The sequence below is a fragment of the Elgaria multicarinata genome, chromosome 1, assembly GCF_023053635.1.
Source record: "Elgaria multicarinata webbii isolate HBS135686 ecotype San Diego chromosome 1, rElgMul1.1.pri, whole genome shotgun sequence".
Classification (NCBI taxonomy): domain Eukaryota; kingdom Metazoa; phylum Chordata; class Lepidosauria; order Squamata; family Anguidae; genus Elgaria; species Elgaria multicarinata.
In genome coordinates this window covers 195961778-195978830 of record NC_086171.1, presented here as the reverse complement: position 1 = coordinate 195978830, position 17053 = coordinate 195961778, and the positions used below count along the sequence as shown (strand labels likewise).

The window sequence follows — 17053 nt, the reverse complement described above, 5'->3', positions numbered from 1 at the left end:
GTGGGCGGGGCCAAAGGCAAAAAGGGTGGGGCAAAAATAACAGCATATTGTAGCTTAAAGATCTTACTTCCAGTAGCTATGCCTTAGGAGAGGCATTTCAACCTTTTAGTATGAGGAAAAAACTGCAGAAAAGCCAAGAAAACACCAAATGCTTGCTGCTGGGGGAAAGGGGGTGGAGCCAGAGGAAGGGGGTGTGGCCCTCTGGGGTTAAAAACCCCCAAGCTGTACAATAATTTGTCCCCCACTTCATTAACTCCCTTGTAAAAATCACAGCACAGATCCTTTGTGACCCCCAACCCCCATCTGCCTGAGCATGAATGGAGATACTCACCAATCTTCTAGTGTACTAAAAAAAATTCAACCTTTAATTTAAAGACAACCCTTTAAAAACTGCTCTGGCTAGTGGTGTGAAGAGAGGAGGAGGAGGAGAAGTGTGTTACTCATCATGGGTACCATATAATAGGACAGTGACATCAAAACATATACATCTATTACAACAGCTGTCAACATGATTACAGACTACATGATTACGGATTTCCAGGATACTCCTGCTTGACATACTATAAAAACCCATCAAACCAATTTCACGTGATTTTACATTAGGACTCACAAATAATGAGCATGTCTAGGACATCTCTGCAAAACCACTTTTGGGTCTCCAGGAAGCTATTGTCTTGAATTCGGCGTTGCTTGTTACTTTCCTCAAATATATGGGATGTCACAGCCTTGACAACTGGCAGTGACCCAGACCCAGAGGATGAAGGGCCTGCAGCTTAGGGGCTGTCTTTACGGCGGTGGGTTGCCATTGCGATGATCCAAAACCCTGCACTTTCGCTGCTGCTGGGCAGCGGTGGCTAATCTTGATGCCACAGGGAAAGTGTGGGGTTTCTGGAGCCGGTCACGTCCACTGTCCTCTGCCTGGGCAGGCAGCGACCAGTCAGGGGCTGCCATCTGTCAGGGATGCTTTAGGGTGGATTCCTGCATTGAGCAGGGGGTTGGACTCGATGGCCTTGTAGGCCCCTTCCAACTCTGCTATTCTATGATTCTATGATCAGGAAAAACTTCCTGACTGTTAGAGCAGTACGACAATGGAATCAGTTACCTAGGGAGGTTGTGGGCTCTCCCACACTAGAGGCATTCAAGAGGCAGCTGGACAGCCATCTGTCAGGGATGCTTTAGGGTGGATTCCTGCATTGAGCAGGGGGTTGGACTCGATGGCCTTGTAGGCCCCTTCCAACTCTGCTATTCTACGATTCTATGATTCTATGATCTGCCTGGCCACACTTCTGCTTCGACTCCGGAGTGAGGCTTAGGGTCTGTCTTGACGTCGTCTTGCACATCCTAACCTTGCTCTGTGGAAAACAGTTGGGGTAAGTCCCCAACTTTTTCTCTCTGCAGTTTTGGCGGAAAGCCCCGGGGGTGGTTAAGCGATTGCTGCTGCATCGTATTATTGGTGCCACGCAGCCACCCCGGGCTTTACGAATGTTTAGACAGCCCCTCAGACTGGGATGGCACAGAGCCCGTGTCCCAATGCTGAGACGGACTCCAGACATTAGGTGCCCTTGAGTCCTTTGAGGAGCCAGCAGCTGCACTACTAAGGGCCTGATGCTCCACTGAACCCACTCACCATTGTGGCATGAAATCATGAAGAGGTAATTGACTGCCAAACTCTATGCCACAGTGCTGCCCCTTTAAGGCTCTGCATGCCTCAGCAAGGGGGAGGAGCCTGAGCAGAGCAGGACGTATAAAAGGGTTCTGCCTAGCTTGAGCTGATCAAGTCATCTACTTACTGGGTTCCGAAAGTCCTAACTCCACCTACCATGGTTTTCTGGAAATCTTGGTCCAGGACTGAACTCTGCCTGTCCGTTTCTGGAAGAGCCCTCTCCCTCTGGCTGCTTGCCAGACATACATTCTTCTGACCTGTCCATTAGCTTTGCCTTGCTAAGACCGGATGTAGAATTGAATGGAGTTGAAAAAAATACATATAAGATAAATGCATTTATTCCCCATCCCATCACCTTTGCACCTCCAATTCTGCCAACTTGTAACTCTGCCAACTTGAGGTCCCCCGTTCCTGTAAATTGGTCCACCTTTTATGTTCATCCAAAATTCTTGCATGTCTTCTGTAGGGTGATCATATGAAAAGGAGGACAGGGCTCCTGTATCTTTAACAGTAATGTAGAAAAGGAAATTTCAGCAGGTGTCAATTGAAGAGGGTGAAATTCACTCTTCATCACAACAGTTAAAGCGGCAGAAGCCCTGCCCTCTTTTGTATCTGGCCACTCTGCTATAGCTAGTGTAGCTTTAACTGTTGTGATGAAGAGGGAATTTCACCTTCTTTAATTGACACCTGCTGAAATGCCTTTTTATACATTACTGTTAAAGATACAGGAGCCCTGTCCTCCTTTCCATATGGTCACCCTATCTTCTGTGAAGAATTTGGCTTTACATTACTAACTAGCCAGGCCCCCATAGCAGCCATTATGTGAGTAGCTACATCCTCCATGGGAGCCATTTTGTGGTGGCACCCACAACAGTTTCTCAAATTAAAAAGTTTTCATCTGGGGGCTTAAAGAAAACAAAGCACCAGGCAAATCATCCGGAGGAAGAAGTCCCATCATCAGTGGCCACTGCCTGCCTTACTTCTCATGCTGGGAAGCACAGACTAGGGCCTCTGAAGCGGATCTCAACTGCTGGGCGGGTTCATGTGGGAGGCGGTCTCTTGGGTCTCACACACCCCAAAATACATCTATGTATGTCCACGGATTTCCACATCCATTATCGGACCTGAACAATATCCAACTAGCCTACTGCCAGAAAGACATTTAAGTGATGTGGTGGTAGACCTAACTCTGAAAGAGGAAAAAAGAAATCAAGCAGTCAATTGAATAAACAGATTGGAGTCTTAAGTACATAGTGGGAGTTCTTAAGGGGAAAGACAGGACCAGGAAAAGGAGTCAAACAGCTGTTTCTAGGACCAAAGCACCTCCAGCAGGGTAAGAATGCTCTGAAAGAAGCGAGTTTACATTTCCCTGAAGGTTATTCAGTTACTTTCAGCTGTAAAGCATTTAAAAAACAACAATCAGGTCTTTATTACTTTTAGGGAGGTGGAAAGATTGCAACATTCAAGTACCATTTAACTAGGAAAGCAGCTTGGTTTGCGCTAGGATTAGGGATTCAGTGCTTCTAGAAAACAGATGCTGTTGTTATGATTTGTGCATCGCTTTTAGGCAATGTTTATTATAAGAATGTCAGATTCCATGGGTTTTGAGCTTGGAGTTCTTGCAAGAGATACAGGCCACAGTACAACATAGCATTAAACACGCATAAGCCAATTGAAATCAATAAGCTTAATGTGCTGTTGGATTGTGGCCATAGTCTTTTTATTTCTTGGATTAATTGCCCTCATATGAAGAGCTCAAAATACATGGACTCTGATCCAGCTTAAGTTGAATACCAAAGGGTAATCAATATCTCCATTCACAAATGCAGTATCTCCATCCACAAGGAACCGGTTCAGTGAGCCAGGAAGAGCATTGCCATGTTGATGCACATAAGCATCCAGCTCTTTCCATGCATGGATGTGATTTGCTGCTCTTATAGTAAAAGGTGAAGATAGATACAGGGCCTGTTCAGATGTGTATGGTGGATGTGTTGGTGGGTAGGGGAACTACGCAGAGGGGAGGGATAATGGAACCATGGCACGTGGGCCTGCCACACGAATGGCAAACCACGCTGCTTCCCTCTATAGCTTGGACACTTAACTCCATGTGGTTTAACTGTACACCCCGCCATCTTCTGCACCTGGAGCGGGTGGCCGGCAGCTGCTCCATTGATGAAAAAATGACCATCAGCCACAGAGAATGATCACCACGGCAAGAGCATCATTGGAAATGGTGGTCATTCTTGCCAGTGAGCTCTATAGTTACCACCATCTTTTCTTGATTCTTGCTATTTTGGGACCAAAACCCCACAGAGTTCCCATCAAACAACATGGGAACCACCGTAGATACTTGCTAACCATCTTGCAGAAGATGGTTAGCAGGCATGGGTACTTGGGGAGGGAATTCTCCTGCCACATGACATGCTAACCCACCATTTTTGAGTGATCCATGGTGGGTTAAACATGTTATAAGGAATGCCAACAGGCACACAACTGCATAACAGTTTTAACAATTAAATCAGACAGTAATAATATAAAGAGTCAAAATAATGACTTCTATGCAATTCAATTGAATTGTCAATGACTGTACCTTTCGCCTGCAGGGGATTGCAACACTGTGATCTCAGCATGTTTCACTGAGTTCAATAACCTTAAGTCTTAAAGTTAAAGTTAAGTAACTGTAGGGCAACATCCTATGCTTGTTTTGACAAAAAAAGTCCTACAACTCCCAGCATCCCTCCAACCAGCTGTCCTGGCTGGGGCATTCTGGGAATTGTAGGACTTTTCCCCCTATCTAAACTTGCATAGGATTGCACCTTTAACCTCTTAAGTAAGTAACTATGTATATAATATAACTGCAGCTTTAATTATCAGAACTCCTAATCCTTTCACCAATCAATCTTCAGTAATTCCATCCTGGAGATAGCAAATTGTATGTACACTTTAGCTGCTCCATGCAACTGAGGCTGCAATCCTAAACCTACTACTCTACTAGTGGGACTTACTTCTGAGTAAGCATGACTTGGATTGGGCTATGAGGCCAGGTGTGTTTACTGTTGCTTTTTTTTTTTTGAATGGGTGGGGTAGAAATCCATGTGATTACAATAAAATAACAGATTGCCTTTAAGGAGGGAAGAATTTACCTAGATAGACTTTCTGAACAGTAAATACATGGTTAAAGAAGGGAGATAGTAAAAGTCAGGTACAAATAATTGTGGGGGAGGAGTTTAGTATAGCCTAGCCAGGAAACTGTCAACGAGACAAGTTTTGATAGAAATTGTAAGGACTTCCCTTGGCTGTCTTTACTCATCTTATATAGGTGAGCAATACTCAGTGGTGCAATTGTTCCCTATGTTTACACAGTGAGTACAGTGCTGTGAGGGATACTTACTGGATTTTTTCTCTTCCAAATGGGACTTCAGAATCACTTTTAAATTAATGTTCTGTCCTGTGTTTTGAACAGGAAAATAAATAAATTGGTTTAGCAGGGAGAGCAGAAATTTAAAGACCTATGTTGTTGTTTTTAAAAAAATATTATAAAGGCAGAAGATGTCCAAGTGTTTAAATAGACTATTTAAATAGGCAATTGACTATTTCTTCTTTTTAAAAAGCTTTTTAAAAAGAGGGAAATAGGCTGTTAAGCAAGATTTATATCTTTAAGAAAGAAGTGATTCCTCTAAGTATATTTTACAGCCTAATACTACTGGCTTTAATTGGAAGCAGATCCTACAGTCTTCACTGGGGCTTATTCCCCAGAAACTGTGCATCAATAATGTGTGCATCACATGCATTATCTGCGTAATCTTTACAACAACACTGCAAAGTGGGTTGGTATTATTAGAGACATATTGTAGATAGGACACTGACCAATAATAGTTTGCCTAATGCCAGCAAGTGAACTCACGGCAAAGATGAGACTTTGAACAAGGGACTTTCTCTGCTTATATCTCAGACTCTGAGCCACTGCACTAGGTTTGTATAGCCTTAGTCAAGGGTCAGGAGTGCAATTACTCAAAAGTAAATCTCAGTATAAGCAAATGCCTGTGCTCATAAGTATGCTTGGAATTGATCCCTTAATGTTGTGATCCTTAACTTTTTATGGTGAGAGAGCTAGCATAGTTTTGTGGATAGTGCATAAAAAAAGGATTTTACCTTTTTTATTAAAGCATGAACTTGGTGGATGGCCTGGAGTAATCCATTCTGTTTCAGCCTCTTTCCAAATTTGCAACCAATGGAAAACTAACGTATTGTCTCACAGGGTTAAGGAAGAAAGGGAGGAACCTACCTCCATGGTAGAGTAACTGATCTGTATACAGAAGGTTCTGGATTCAGCTCTTGGCATCCCCAGAGTACATAATATCGGGCTAGATGGACCAATGGTCTGATTCAATATGAGGCAGCTTCATAAGTTGTTATTAGAACAACAAAGAACTTTGTTTACTTGCATGATCTTAACTGGGAATAAGGAACAATAAACTCACTGGGACTTGCATCCAGTTAAACATGCTTAGGATCATGTTCCATGAATGGTATAGAAATAATAATAATAAACTTATTTCTTACCCGCCTCTCCATTTTGATTGAGGCGGGGAATAATAATAAAAAATAATAGTGGGTGCTGTATTTAAAAAGTAGTCTACAACAGTGTATCTAAAACTATTTATTCAAGATAATCACATTGCATTTCATGGCCTCTCTGGTGTAAGTGACTTAATGACTGTTAATATGCGCCATATATGCTAATCTAATGCTGCTGGTTTTGGCAACAGTTTTTATTTTTTAACTGTTGCGTGGTGAGTATAAAGTTCCAAGCCTTCATACCTATGGAAAGTTTGTCTTGTATGCAGAAGTATTTACAATATCAGGTCCATGGATAGATTATACAAATATCAAAGAGGACAAATACTGTCATGCTAGACACCTCTACCCACAAGGAAGGAAGTATTTCAGTGACATTTTAAGCATGATTCCAAGCATATTTACTCACAAGCTAATGCCACTCAGCCTTGCTCCCAAGTAAGTTTGCATAAGGTTGTAGTTTACTTCCACAGCTGCATGTCTGGTTTTAGTGGCCTTAGTTCCTTCTTGCCATCCTGTTAAGTTAATGCGTAGATGTTAATTTCTATTGCTTTGCCCAGCACTGTAGCCTTGGTGGGTGGTTGTACCTAGCCTTTTCATTCTCCCACGATGCCTCTGGGGTTATGCTGTAGCCTGAGAGGCATTGTGAAGGAATTAAAATGGGTGAAACATCATTCTGGTTACCCTAGACACCCCTCACACTTAAGGCTGCAATCCAATGGGTGTTTATTGTCCGATCCTAAGCATTTTGACTAAGAAGCCCCATCAAATTCATTTGGACTTTTAAATAAGGGTGATTAAGAGTGTGAGACAATCTTACAAGACAAACACGGGTTCCCTGGAGCTCTGATGTGAGAGTAGTGGGCTTTTTGGCTGTCTCTTTGAGTATTTAAAGTGCCTCTGCCTAGGGTCAGACTGGATATTTGTAAATAAATGCAAATACTACAAAATACCAATATTTTTCCAGTGACCTCAGTCTGAAGAAAACCAAACTTGGGTAATTGCTATGCTCCTAGAATGTCTCACCTAGGTTGACCATGTGGAAAGGAGTACAGGTCTAACTGTTTTGATGCAGAGAGAATTTCACCAGGTGCTGCATGCATACAAATGGCACTTGCTGGAATTCCCTTTTCTGCACAACTGTTAAAGATACAAGAGCCCTGTCCTCTTTTTAATATGGTCACCCTAGTCTTACTTCTGCAAAGGTAGTAAGTAGTTTCACCTTTAGAATGCAATCCAATAAACACTTGTGAGAAAGCTCCATTGCATTTGGTGGGACTTAATGTCTGAGTAAACATGCAGACGATCAGGTTTTGGAATTCAATTCATTTTATAGGATTGTATCCACAGTTAGTCATACTTGGAGTAGATCCATTGAAATGAACCAGACTTTAATTATACTAACATTAGATATAAACCACAATCTGTTGCATCCATGGGTGCTGAAACCAAAGCGATTGATGTTCTTGGTTTGCTTTATTGTGGTTCTTTATTTATTTATTGCCCTTTTTACAGAAAATCTCTCAGCAAAGGTTCTACGAGGTCCAAAATGTCTCTGAAATCTGCCAAGTTGTACCCTTCTCTCCAGAAAGGCACAGTCATCTGGGATCCCAAGCCGCAACAAGTGAAGAAGGTTTTTGAAGCTTTGAAGAAAGGACTAAAGTAAGGATCCCACCCACCCTGGCGTACATTAAGTTGTTGGAGGCTCACTTTTATCTTTTAGTGTAATACTCATTTAGCTCCACCACTGTGCTATGTTTCCCCCCTCTCTCATAATACTAGAACCCAGGAAGTACTTCTTCACACAGTGCATAGTTTAACTACGGAATTCACTTCCACAACACAGTGATTGCCACCAATTTGGATGGCTTTAAAAGGGGAATAGACAAATTCCTGGAGGAGAAGGCTATCAATAGCTACCAGTCTTGATGGCTCTGTGTTACCTCCATGATCATAGACAGCATGCCCATGTTACACAAGTTCCTGGGGAACATGGGTAGGAGGGTGCTGTTGCTCTCATGTCCTGCTTGTGGGTTTCCCATGTTGGCTGCTGTGTGAACAGAATGCTGGACTAAGTGGCCCTTGATCTGATCCAGTATGACTCTTCTTATGTCCTTAAGAGTGGGGTGCAGAACCTCTTTCATCCTGAGCGCCAAATTCCATTTTGGAGAAATTCTGGGATGTGCACTTCTGGGGTGGTCAGGACCAAAGGCAAAAGGGGCCAGGACCAAAATGTCCCAAAATACCACCATATTTTAGCTTAAAGCTTAGGAGAGGCATTTCAATCTTTTAGAATGGGAAAAGAAACTACAGAAAAGCCAGGAAATCAGCAAATGATTGGTAGTTTGGGAGAAAGGGGTGGAGGCATGGGAATGGGTGTGGCCCTCTAGGGAGCCTCAAAGGGCCAGATTAGGACCGCAGGAGGGCTAATTTGGCCCCCGGGCCTGAGGTTCTGCAACCCTGTTGTAGAGAATAAAGAAATAATTCAGCTCAAAGGGCCTACATCTCAAAAGATGTATTGTTATGATGAGGTCTGAGCTGTTGGTGACTCCCTGGGAAAGGGGTCTTGGGGTTGTAGTGGGGATTATTAGGACAGGAATCAAAACTAAAACATGCCAGTATCAGAATGCCTTTGTACAAATCTATGGTATGGCTATGCTTGGAATACTGTGTACAGTTGTGGTCACTAAACCTGAAAATTATTATTTGTAGGGACGGAAAAGTTGTAGAAATAGGCAGCAAAAATTATCGAAACACTGGAGCAAATCCCCTATAAAAGCAGGTTATATTTGGGTCTTTTTAGTTTGGGGCAGGGGGAAAGGCAAGTAAGGGGAAGGATGATAGAAATGTATAAAATTATGCAGGGTGTAGAGGAAGAGGATAGGGAGAAGTGTTTTTTCCCTCTCTCAGAATACTGGAACCCAGGGTCATCCCACGAAGCTGTTTGGATAAAAGGAAATAATTCTTTACACAGCATGTATTTGAACTATGGATTGGCTACTGCAAGATGTAGTGATGGTTGCCAACTTGTTATAAAAATAAGGATGAAACAAATTCATGGAGGATATGGCTATGGCTAGCAATGGCTTTCAGTGGAACACAAGCAGGAGGATGCTGTTGCACTCATGTCCTGCTTTTGGGCTTCTCCAAGATGTGGTGGGAACACAATGGTGGACCAGGAAGGCCTTTGGTGACTTGGTGTTCTTATAAACATCAAGTAAAGGAGATGACCTTTTCTCCAGACTTTGTTTTAGCTAATTGTTAATGATGTTTCCCCAACCAGCACTGATGGCTGGAAGATGCTTGCTTAAATAGGCGTTGATGGCTGGTGTGTACTTCACTTAGGGTCTGGAGAGAAACCGTTTTCAGTTGAGATCATCAGCAGTGGAGACAAAGACTCAGTTCAGACAACACGTTTCTCCACGCAGTGGGAAAACTCCACTCAACGGTTGTGTTTTTAGGAGGTACTCATCACACAACATGTTCTAACTCCACCGTTGTGTGACTGTGGGCTCCCATGGAGTTGAGTAAAAGGCAATGTGGTGTTTGATTGACAGTTCCTCTACCCTCTCGCCTCCCCTAGTCCTCCTGATGGTATCTCATCAGCCATTGCTGCAAAAAACCAATCCTGGCAGCTCTCCTAGAACGGCACTTGCTTCTTTTGCCACTCTTGCCAGAGAACTCTGTAGCCAATGGGAAAAGTCAACTCAACGCAGCGGAAAGGTCTACAGAGCCCTCTGCACACAACACAATGGTTGTGCAGGAACTCTCCTCTGCACAGCATGGATATTCAGCAGAGAATGTTTTCTTTAAAAACTCCACTGTGGGGTGGAGTTTTCCCTCCAGACAACTCCACTGTGGAATTCTACAACCACCAATGAGAAATGTGTTGCTTGAACTGAGCCAAAGTTTATGAAGTTGTGCTGTTGGCTAAAAAGAAAGTCCCTTGAGGTGTTCTGTGTAACTGAAAAACTTGCTGGTGATTTCTATTCAACCACGTAAAGCATGTCGAGGAGATAGTACCCATCATCCACCAATGTTGGCTTAAGCAAGAATCTTCTAACCACACCACCGAGGAAACATCTTTAATGCTAATAAAGTTAGTGCTACCCTGATCCAGAGGTTCCCATTTCTTCCACTGTTGCAGGAGTTAACCCACAAATACATGTCAAGATCTCTTGCAATCCTAAATAAATCACTAGAAGATTTCTTTTGTCTCTGGAATAGCATCCCAGGCTAATAAATTATTTCAATGCAGGTAGCTACTTATTTTGAGTTGTCTTCATCTGGCATGGGGATTTATGGCACTAAGAGCAAGGAAACCTTTTAGTTCAGTAGGTTTTCAAGCAGCTGCATTTTAAAGGTTTGGGTGCAGAAATATTTAAACTAGCCTTGGAGACCACTGTATTGTGTTACTGGCAAGTGATGAAATGGATGAATTTCGGAGGAACCGTGTCTCGGATGGATGGGTGGGGCTGTCTTTGCAATGGTTAGAGACCTCCCCTCTCAACCCCAAAGTAAGTTGGAAAAAGCACAGGCTGTTTAACATAAACACATTGACCTGTTTAGGTTCTGCATCTTGTAAAGCAGCACTGACTGCATCGTTTCTAAATACAAGGGGAGAAAACTGAGTTATTCATGATGTCTGGTCTGAATTAGCTCAGAAACTAAGAAGAATGTGAGCTGAGGAGGTTTGCCCCCTGGGAGCTAACATGGAGTTCAGTCTGCAGCTATTACATATTCTCTGTTTTGGGCGTCCCACTGGGCCCTAGTAGGCGTAAAGAGGCCAGAACCTTGCAGGCTAAGGCTCCACTGCAAAAGAAAGGGGGGGAGAAACAGATTCCCCTCTCCCACCAAATCTTCCTTTTCAGAACATGAAGTGCTTCTGTTGAGTTGAGACACTCCATTTTGTTCAGTGGAAACATTGATAGAATAGTCAATGCAGAGGAAAATGTAAAAAGACAGACTGCATGTTGCTATTCCTGGCTGCCCCAGACGGGCAGCAGCCAAAAAGGGGGCGGGGAAGGGTCCGCTGATGTTGCTGCACAGAGGACTAGCAGCCTGCGCAGGCCAATGATGTAACACTCCATCAGACGAGCGTTTTATTGCCTGTTCATTACTGGGCACTCACGGATTTTCGCAGGTCCCTCTCACGATGCCATCTGCCTCCCGTGCACCTCCCTTCCCCTTCTTGCCTTCTTCGCGCCACAAAGAAACACCCCAGTAACTCCCACATATTTTTTGAGATGGAACTTGCCGCTATCTCCTGCTGTGTGTTATCAATATGGCCCACTGAATGGGCCAGGTGCAAGTTGTTTACTTCCTCTTTCAAAAGAGGAAGTAATGAGGGAAACGTGCAGGTGGAGAAGCGACAGTAAGGAAATGTGATTTTTCCTCTGTGTGATGATGCTCGTAATCTTCTCACACTAGTTAGAAGCAAGCATCAGTCTCTTTTTCCTTCTTGCTTGCTGTTCTGCAGTGGTGGTCTTCATCCCCTACCCCATCGCTGCTTGGCAATATGGCCAAGAATAGCAATGTCCACTGCCATGTGGTTAGCTGGTTGAAAGTTCTCTTGAGCCAACCCTGCGTATGTGTGAGGATGGAGGTAGCAGCAATGACTGATTCCCAAAGCTGAATTACGGAGCAAGAGAATAAGTAGGTCCGGGGCTGTAAATGAAGGCTCCATCACCTAGGGCTTCAGAAAGCTTTCATCAGGCTCTCTCAAGATTGTTGAAGACACTACATGTTGCTGAAAAAGCAACATTGCATAACAATAACCATATGTAATTGGGATGGTGGTGGGTATAAGAATATTAGAACATCAAATATTAGAGCATTATTTTCTGAGTGTTTGAAATATAGGGAAACTGTGCAGTAACTATGGAGGGGGGAAGGGCAATGGATCCAATGCAAGCAGGCCCACATGGTTCCTCTACTCCCCTGTGCTTACTGCACATACCTCTGTGTGGTTCAGTTATGCATCCCGGTGTCCTCTGCTTCACAAATGAGCTCCCAGAGACCGCTCTGTCAAAATAAGTGAAAAAAATGCCAACAGAGAGAAGGTCCGCAGTCACAAGAGCATTGCTGGAAGTGATGGTCACTCTTGCCAGTGGACTTTAGGGTCACTGCCATTCCCCCACCTCCAGCACGGACCTATCTAACCACGATGTTCTTATCACATGACAAGGGGAACATCGTGGAAGCCCCTTGATCCCACCGCAGCAGGTGGGTAGCAGGTGTAGGTAGTTTAACCATCCTAGTGGTGGGGAAACACCCTCCTCACAACACGTTAAGCCACTGCAGATCAAGTTTTTGAGCTATTCACAGTGGCTTAGTGTGATGTCTGAACAGGGCCTTGATCTTCCATCACAAATTTGAACATCTAGAAACTAAGTTTTATGTAAATGTGCTTAGTACTGTTGTCTTCTTCCCTTGTTTTTTATAGGTCATGAACTGGTCAGGTTGGTTCATTTACCTAAACATGCTTCTCCGTCCCATTTTAAATTAGTGAGACCTAATAGAATCATAGAATAGTAGAGTTGGAAGGGGCCTATAGGCCATCGAGTCCAACCCCCTGCTCAATGCAGGAATCCACCTTAAAGCAAACCTGACAGATGGTTGTTCAACTGCCTTTTGAATGCCTCTAGTGTGGGAGAGCCCACAACCTCCCTAGGGAATTGGTTCCATTGTTGTACTGCTCTAACTGTCAGGAAGTTTTTCCTGATGTCCAGCTGGAATCTGGCTTCCTGTAACTTGAGCCCATTATTCCATGTCCTGCACTCTGGGATGATTAAGAAGAGATCCTGGCCCTCCTCTGTGTGACAATCTTTCAAGTATTTGAAGAGTGCTATCATGCTGCCCCTTACGCCTGGAACACTCTTCCAGAACATTTGAGAACTACAAGTTCAACCACAGCTTTTAAAGCTCAACTAAAAACTTTTCTTTTTCCTAAAGCTTTAAAACTTGATGCTGTGCAGACTTCTACTGTTACTTTCTACTGTTAGTTTTTCCCTACCCTGTGCCTGCTTACCCTACCCTGTACCTGTTTGCATTCTCTTCCCCTCCTTATTGTTTTACTATGATTTTATTAGATTGTAAGCCTATGCGGCAGGGTCTTGCTATTTACTGTTTTACTCTGTACAGCACCATGTACATTGATGGTGCTATATAAATAAATAAATAATAATAATAATAATAATAATAATAATAATAATAATAATAATAATAATGTCTCTCCTCAGTCTTCTCTTCTTCAGACTAAACATGCTCAGTTCTTTCAGTCTCTCCTCATAGGGCTTTGTTTCCAGACCCCTGATCATCCTTGTTGCCCTCCTCTGAATGTGCTTAGCATGCTTATGATGGTTCTAGAAATCTGTTCCTGAGATACATCCTAAGGCTCCCATCAAATGCATCTCTTCCTTTTAGTGAATATCTGGAAATGCATCAAGCGGAGTTTGATTATCTGTCCGAGCGCCACAAAGATACAAGAAGGAATTCCCGACTGGTAAGGAGGTTTCACTTTCTCTCATCAGTTCTAATGGATAGCTGGTCATTGCTGCAAACCAAAGGCACAATATGAAGTTAAGCATATTTAAGGTGCAATCCTATGCATGCTCCCCCCCACCATCCAAACATGCATAGGATTGCAGCTGTAAAGTCCCATTGAGTTAAGCGGAGAAACTTCTTGTGGGGAAACCAATGGAATTTCAATGTTGTACTTTATGCTAAGCATACTTTATGCTCACTTGGCTTCAATATTCAGAACTCCCCATAATGCTCCTGTAGCTCAGGCATGGGAAAACTTCAAGCTTGCAGAATTTACTATGGTTTTTAATTGAATTCCCAAATCCACCAACATGGTGCCTGGTCCAAAAGACATGCATTTAGAATCGAAGAATTCTGAGCCCAGGAATTTGTTGTGAATACCAGAACTGAACACAGCTGTCAGTCCTTCCACACAAAAATCCATTCCATTTTACCCTAAGTTTTCTTCATTGCAGCAATATAATTTAGGGAGCCATTTTGTTGCTGCTGTTAAACCAACTAGCGGGGGCTGTATATACGCAAGGAAAGCCCTGTGGTGGGTGCACGGTGGCACTGCGTCGATTGTACGATGCAGCAGCCATTTGGCGCCCACCCTGGTGCTTTCCTGAAGCTGCGAAGGAAAAAAGTTGGTGACTTAACCTGGCCTTTTTCTCCGGAGTGAGGCGACTATGGCACATCCACCATCTATCCTTACTCTGGAGTCGTGGCAGAGGCATGGCCAGGCGGATGGCAATCCCTAGTTGATCGCCATCCGCCCGGGCAGACAGCAGGGGGTGGGCCCATCTGCCGGAAACCCCATGCTTTTTCTGCTGCCTCGGGATTAGCTGCCACCACACCAAAGCAGCAAAAGCACAGTGTTTTATTTATCGCGGCGGCAACCCCTGGGAGTCGGAGTCCTTGACGATCTACTGCAAATCATCCAGAGAGCTACCAGTGGATCCAAATCTAACTGTTGTCCACTCCTGCTGAAGGTGAAACTTAACTCAGACTACCTTTTTACCAGGCTTTGCAAAACAGTTTCAGACGGAACCATGGCTAGTACTTGCACAGCTTCAGATAGTCAGTGGGTGCAAATGGTGCAAAATCTGAGGCCCAAATGAGATGTGACAGTGTCAGACCTGTTTTATTTGTGGGCATGGGGAGGGCCAAGCATTCCCGACTTGCATGCACCATTTGCTCTAAAAACAGAATCGCCACCTTCTACTGTATTGGGGCAGACCTAGATGTAAACAAAAATGTGTCTGTTGTTGTCCCATCCAGTTTAGCCCTAAACCACAGGGCAAAATGTGTTTCTGCAAAGACCAGTCTTCCTCCCCCAAGTGCTAGTAAAAGCAGTTTGTTGTGTTACTGAGCCTGTGTAATCATGCCTTCAAAAACTTGACAGTCCTTTAGACACTTTTATACACAACTGGTCGTCTCTGTTCCCTACAAAGGAGCAGCTGAGCTCAGGCAGGCTGCGAAGGCAGGGTTCCCTGGGAACATTTTTCAGACCACAAGGGTGAGCCCTATAGTCCTTGGCCTGTAGACCCAGGGTTCTTCTTTGGTGTGGTGGCAAAATTGTCATTCAAGCCAACCATATCACTGCTAATAAAAGCACAGGAGCTCCATTACAGTTGAGATGCTGAGAACTCTAAGAACACACATCCACGAAGCCTGCACACCTGGATTTCTTTCTCTCCTCCCTGTCCCCCCCACCCCAGCCCCCAGTGCTAAACTCAGTATCTGCAACGCATACAAGCCCAGCAATGTAAAACATTTGGCACAGAACCAAACTAGTGTTTGGATTACCATTCTATGCTCTTGCTGTCCCCCCATTCATATTATGGCACTGGCGGGACCCACTGCTAGCACAATGGGGTTAGCACTTTCATAGAATTCATAGAATAATAGTGTTGGAATGGGCCTATAAGGCCATCGAGTCCACCCCCGCCCCTCGCTCAATGCAGGAATCAATCTGGGGTCCCTTTGTAAAGGGACCCTGGAAATGCTAGTTTCCAGATTGGGACAGCTCCTTCTGCTTCCTTCTGCAAGCATTGCTGACCTTCCCCATTCTGAAAACAAGCACGTCTGTTAGTTTCTGGGATTCCTTTATGAATGACTAACTCGCTGTTGCACTAGCAATGGGTTCTGTTGGTGCGTGGACTTCCCCAAATATTGGAACAATATAACTCTCTTTCATAAATATGCCCTTGAGCAACTGATATAGCAATAGATTAGATGCATTGGTTGTATTTACTAATTTTGCACATTTCTGTTTCAGGCTTTCTACTATGATTTGGACAAGGTAAGAAATTATCAGGATTCCATGGTGGATTTCATGATATATTTCGTGTAGCCAGATTGATTTTCAGTCATTGGTGGTCCTCCAATTGTGGTCCTCCCCACATCTTGCCATACTTAACATTGAGTATGAGAGTGGCCACTGTTGTGGATGGTTTTGGATCTTGTAGTATTCATTCTCTTATCGAAATTGGTCAGGAAAGCATTTGATCTTTGGTGAATGCAGGGTTGTGCCCTCTTCCTTGCAACCAACCAAATATAGCTTGGGATCAAAGTATCTACAATATCACCTTCTTCTGAACCATCCTGTGTGCTGAGTTTATCTTCTGAGGATGACTCCAATTTGGGAGTTAGTTGTGTAGTTATTAGAGTGGCACCCTAATTGTGGAATTCCCTCCCTAGACATATTCACTTGACTGCTATTCTTTAGGCAATAGGTTAAATTTGTCCTGTTCTCTCAAGCATTTGATAATAAAAACTACTGATCTGCTTATTTTCCCTATATTTCACTGGTTTTTAAGTTTTATTACTCTAGTTGTTAAATTGAGTTGTTGGGTTCTAGGAAGGCCAATATGGTGGAAAGGCAATGTAGATTTTTAAATCATCATCACCATTATCATTATCTTCTTCTTCTTCATCATCATCATCTTCTCACTTGGTATATGCTGTGCTAGTGGCTATATAAATAGACATAGTTATAGATATATGACAACACTAGTTGATAATGGACCTCTTAAAACAATAACTCATGTTTAGGCAAATGTATCATGGTAACAAATTCTATGCTGCCATGCCGGGAACTGTAGAAATGACTTTTTATACATCTTTTCTTCCTCTTAAAAGCAAATCCGCTCTGTCGAAAGATATATCAGGAAACTGGAATTCCATATAAGCAAGGTAAGGGCTTATATTCTCTGCTTGTCAGGTTTATACTGTGGTAGAAACAAATCTCAACACAGAATATTTTTTACCAAGGCTTGTTTGAAG

At 43.4% G+C, this 17053-nt stretch overlaps 1 protein-coding gene across 5 annotated transcripts in view; it reads left to right on the top strand.

The window, feature by feature from the left end:
• RIPOR3 (RIPOR family member 3) overlaps positions 1-17053 on the top strand; it is a 115728-nt gene that overhangs the window by 52406 nt on the left and 46269 nt on the right. For all 5 annotated transcript variants that reach the window (XM_063146228.1, XM_063146236.1, XM_063146244.1 and 2 more), the window contains 4 exons: positions 7757-7903; positions 13667-13745; positions 16047-16070; positions 16910-16963. In XM_063146228.1, coding sequence (XP_063002298.1) covers positions 7757-7903; positions 13667-13745; positions 16047-16070; positions 16910-16963 — 304 coding nt within the window. The remainder of the gene's footprint in view (positions 1-7756; positions 7904-13666; positions 13746-16046; positions 16071-16909; positions 16964-17053) is intronic.